Source organism: Notothenia coriiceps, unplaced genomic scaffold, assembly GCF_000735185.1.
Source record: "Notothenia coriiceps isolate Sejong01 unplaced genomic scaffold, NC01 NC01_scaffold00008473, whole genome shotgun sequence".
In the NCBI taxonomy this organism is placed as follows: Eukaryota; Metazoa; Chordata; class Actinopteri; order Perciformes; family Nototheniidae; genus Notothenia; species Notothenia coriiceps.
The window spans coordinates 73,011-77,680 of record NW_011341174.1 but is presented as its reverse complement, the minus strand read 5'-3'; the positions used below and the strand labels follow the sequence as shown (position 1 = coordinate 77,680).

At 43.8% G+C, this 4,670-nt stretch overlaps 1 protein-coding gene across 1 annotated transcript in view; it reads left to right on the top strand.

Annotated features, from left to right (window-relative positions):
• Positions 1 to 1,000: 1,000 nt before the first annotated feature.
• The window catches only part of kctd16b (potassium channel tetramerization domain containing 16b), a 63,409-nt gene continuing 59,739 nt past the window's right edge, over positions 1,001 to 4,670 (top strand). Inside the window, exon 1 of the mRNA XM_010770161.1 lies at positions 1,001 to 2,612. Within this exon, the coding sequence (XP_010768463.1) occupies positions 1,775 to 2,612 (838 nt within the window). The 5' untranslated portion in view covers positions 1,001 to 1,774. The remainder of the gene's footprint in view (positions 2,613 to 4,670) is intronic.

Here is a 4,670-nt window from a genome sequence, read left to right as displayed (position 1 = left end):
CAATCTTAGTCACATATCTTGAACATGTAAATAGGAAATTCATATACATCTTCATCAAGTATATTCGGTTAACAATGTGACTGCACTTATTCTATTGCTCTCTGTGTGAGGATCTGTCCATGGTGCTGACACATTAAATGTGGGCATCTTTATATACAAACAGAGGGAGGCGCTGTTGCTCATCTTTTTAAAAAAAGGTCCCATTTCACAATCATTTAAAGCCCTATACCTGGGTTTGAAGATTTGTGTTAAGATAATTTATTATTTACAAAGTCTTAGTCTCGAAATAAAACTTTAACCATGTTGCAATAAAAGGCCAAACTAGGAAGAATACACTATTTATTCAGTGGAAACACAAATACTGTCCTGTATTTACATAATGCAAACTTAATGTTATGCAAATGAATTCAAGCTATGGGTCAAATAGCAGCATTGTGAGCATTTAGTTTATTATAATAATGGCACAATAATGGATGCAGCAGTTCCACAACTATGGACTGGAATTGCTGTGACCGAATAAAACTGATGTTTTAAACAGGTGCATTTAACCTTTGACTGTGTGTCACAGGTGCATGAAGTTGGCCGTAATATTATACACATTCATATAACAAATGTGTGATGTGCTGTATATGAAATGGGTGTTCTGAGAATAGGACAATAGGATTGATTTTAGTTTAATGGTTCCTGAAACATTCGTTTTTCCCACCCAGATGCCAGGATCCACCCCATACGCTTTAATAGCCTATAGTGTGTGTGTTTGTACGTGCACGTGTGTGTGTGTGTGTGTGTGTGTGTGTGTGTGTGTGTGTGTGTGTGTGTGTGTGTGTGTGTGTGTGTGTGTGTGTGTGCAAGAAGGGAGAGCAGCCGTGAAGACACCACCCAGCTCTGTAGGGGAGGGGAGTGAGGAAGGGAGGGAGGGTGAGTAGGAGAGGGGGGTTGGATGCTCGTTTCAGCACCGAGTACAGCTCCCGGTAAAAGCAGCGAGCAGCAGCGGGTCGGTGCTCTCCTTGCACCGTAAAAGGAGGACACATCTAGATTTTTTTTTTACACCTCTAAGAAATAAGATTTCTGAGGGGGTGACTTCGGATCGGGCGACATATTTCCAGTGACAGGCTGCAGACAAAACGATAACAGGACTCCCGAGGGTTGAAGGCAATCTCTGCGAAGTTTCTCGCCACTGAAAGGCATCCTGCTTCCTCCCACAGCCCGGATAAAACTGCCGGTGTTCAGGGGAAGTTGAGGAGAAAGTGACACCACGAACTACTGTTTGGACTATATCCTAAAATAAGTTGTTGGACTTTTTCTCGCGTTTTCCCTGTTCTATTTCGCTTTTTCTCTGGTTGTGTGTGTGCAAAAGGATTGTTGGAAAATACTATTACTATCAAAAAGGCAAGCTTCTTACAGCTTGCTCCGGCCCCCCACCCCGTGTAATTGTCTAACATTAGCTGGTTTAAGGCTTTGATGTGCCCAGATACATTTCTCCTCTCTCGCTGCACTGAATCCTCCCTCCTCCAAGTCACCCATCTCAGCCTTTTCATTTAACATTCACAGAGGAACGCCCCAGACTGCAATCTTCCCCCCCATTTTCGAAAACTGCTAAAGACTGGTAGGTGATGATGGCCAAGGATCGATGAAAAATGCTTATTCGGTTTGTAGTGGGATGAAGTTGGAGGGCCTGCATAAACGCAGAATAACCGAGGACATCGTTTGGCAACTTTTAAAATCTCGATCAGTCGCTTCTTCGCTGTAGAAATAGGTGTAGCCTGCTCTGTTCATGACGGAAACGATGGCGCTGAGTGTAAACTGTAGGACTAACCCCAAAGAGCCCGCTTCAGTTCAGAACAGTTTCCCAGATGTTGTTGAATTAAACGTAGGGGGGCAGGTTTATTACACACGTCACTCAACTTTGGTGGGCACCCCGAATTCTTTACTTGGTAAGCTTTTCTCCTCCAAAAAAGATGTAAGTAACGACTTGGCGAGAGACCCTAAAGGCCGGTATTTCATCGACAGAGACGGGTTTTTATTCCGCTATGTGTTGGACTACCTCCGTGATAAGCAAGTCGTCCTCCCGGACCATTTCCCGGAGAAAGGGAGGCTCAGGAAAGAAGCGGAGTACTTCCAGCTGCCCGACTTAGTGAAGCTCCTGACCCCTGAAGATATAAAGCAAAGCCTGGACGACTTCTGCCACAGCGACAATGAAGACGGGTCCCAGGGCAGCGACCACCGGCAGTGCCCGCCGCCCTCTCTGGTCCCCGCTGACAGAAAGAGCGGTTTCATCACGGTGGGTTACCGGGGGTCGTGCACCATGGGCCGGGAGAGTCAAACTGACGCCAAGTTCCGGAGGGTGCCTCGGATACTGATATGCGGAAGGGTGGCCCTCGCCAAAGAAGTTTTCGGGGAGACCCTGAACGAGAGCCGGGACCCGGACAGGACCCCGGAACGGTACACCTCCCGGTTTTACCTCAAGTTCAAGCACCTGGAGAGGTCTTTTGACATGCTGTCGGAGTGTGGTTTCCAAATGGTGGCCTGCAACTCGTCAGTCACAGCCTCGTTTGTCAACCAGGACACAGAGGACAAGATCTGGTCCAGCTACACAGAATACGTCTTCTACCGTAAGTGACACCTTTGATTTTATAACAGCAGGTCAACTCTCACATGGACGTTGGACTGACCGCTAGGAGGCGCACTTGTTTTGCTGGTCCTTTGTGGGAGAGACATGTGGTTTTTGGGGAGGATGGGCGGTCCTAGCCAAGGACAACCCCTTTTCTGGATGATGTGGGTGTACTGAACATTGTGATGAGAGCAGCTTTCACCTGTTTCCATGACCTATATTACTTAATGTAGGCACTTTATAGTTGGAGGTGGCCAAAATAAAAAAAGAGTCAAACTTACACGCTTCGTCATTGTATGAAGTTGTGTCTGGCCCTTATGGAAAAAGACAGTAAGGGCTCTTGCTATTGGAGTTAAGTCAAGGTGTTTTTATTTCTCACTGGAAGCAATACAACCATCAGTAGCAAACCCATAACTGACAGGCTACTTCCCGTGCAGTGTGCTTAAACCCATTGCAGCATGTTGCAGCATTCGGTACGCTCTTGCAGGCTATTTTACATTTCACAAGATTTAACCAGATTTTTAATAATTTCACCCCCATCTGAGCTAACCACAATCTTCAAGGCAATGATTTGTCAATGCTTGCCAATTTTCATCAAGTTGCAATTTTCTACTCCACCTCCTGTCTGCTTTCATCCGTCCCATCCTTTCAACTTCTTGAATTTCCTTCTGGCTTTTCTATTTCTTCCATTTCTCCATCTTACCAGCTGGTAGAAGTCTCGCAATGGTGACTTTGAAATGAGCTCCCAATAAGATTTTATGATGTAACTAAAACATTTATATTCTGTGATCTGACCATATGTTATCTATCAGGAACTCTATGATAGCCGCCATAAAGAAGATTGAGAGTGGAACTGTAAGTGTGCTTATAGGGTACTGTAAGGATGTTATCAGATGAACTTTTCCTTGGAATAAATACTGAATGTAGTGGTCATTTGGAGATGTCATAAAATATTGTGAAAAAACAACAAATAAATACACAACTCTTTACTTTCAAGAGATATTTGTATCCCTCAACTTTAAATCAAGTCTTGTTACATACAGTCAATGATATACAGTATTGCAGCAAATGCTGAATATTGCTGCAAATAATATTGGAAAGGCGGCCAGCACTGATATCAATGTGTCAAGGCAGCGACCATGATATTTGCTAATAGCATAAAGGAAAGGTTTTTAGCCCAGTGGTTTTAAGAAATATGGTTAATTGCCTTTAAGAAAAGATAACATTTTGAAAAATTACACCTAACGCTTATCAGGTGAGGGCTTCATTTGAATTCTGTATGTCGTCATTGTAATTAACCTTGTGATCCTAAACCCTTTTATTCAAACTCAAATCTTGTCAGATAACTTCGTAACTTTTGGAAGTTGATGTGGTGAACAATGCTTCATATTTATAGGAAAACAATTTCAGATCAATGAAAGGGACATCTTACCCAGCCAGTTCTTTTACTTACTGGCTTTTTATTTCAGTACCTAAGCATCCAGATGTTTTGCAACAGTGACAGGACGATATGCCAACATCTTTTAAAGAACAGTTTGTAGTTTGTCTTGATCAGTTGTGTTTTATCACATCAGTCAAATGTGTCTCTGAAATAAGTTTTATTTATTAATCTTCCTTGTAAGGCTGGGGATTGGTTCGAAGACCGCTGGTTGAAATCACTGAACCATACGTTCACCACCACTTAGGGAACTCCACTACCAGCCACATAAATCACACAAGTCAAATGGTCATAGAGCTAAAAGGAGTTTAAATTGATGACAGGGATTTGCTGGTCAAGCTCCAGGGTAAAAGAGCTTTGCTTTAACGGAAATTTGGGGAAGAAATTTGGGGAAGCTGGGTTAATCGGAACATGAGAGTACACAAGTATAGACAGACAGAAGGAAGAAGTAAGATTTAGCGGCTATTATAACCCCAGATTTAGTGCTAACTAGCCAAAGCCAGTGGAGGTAGGGGCTACTGGCACGCACGCACGCACGCACGCACGCACGCACGCACGCACGCACGCACGCACACACACACACACACACACACACACACACACACACACACACACACACAC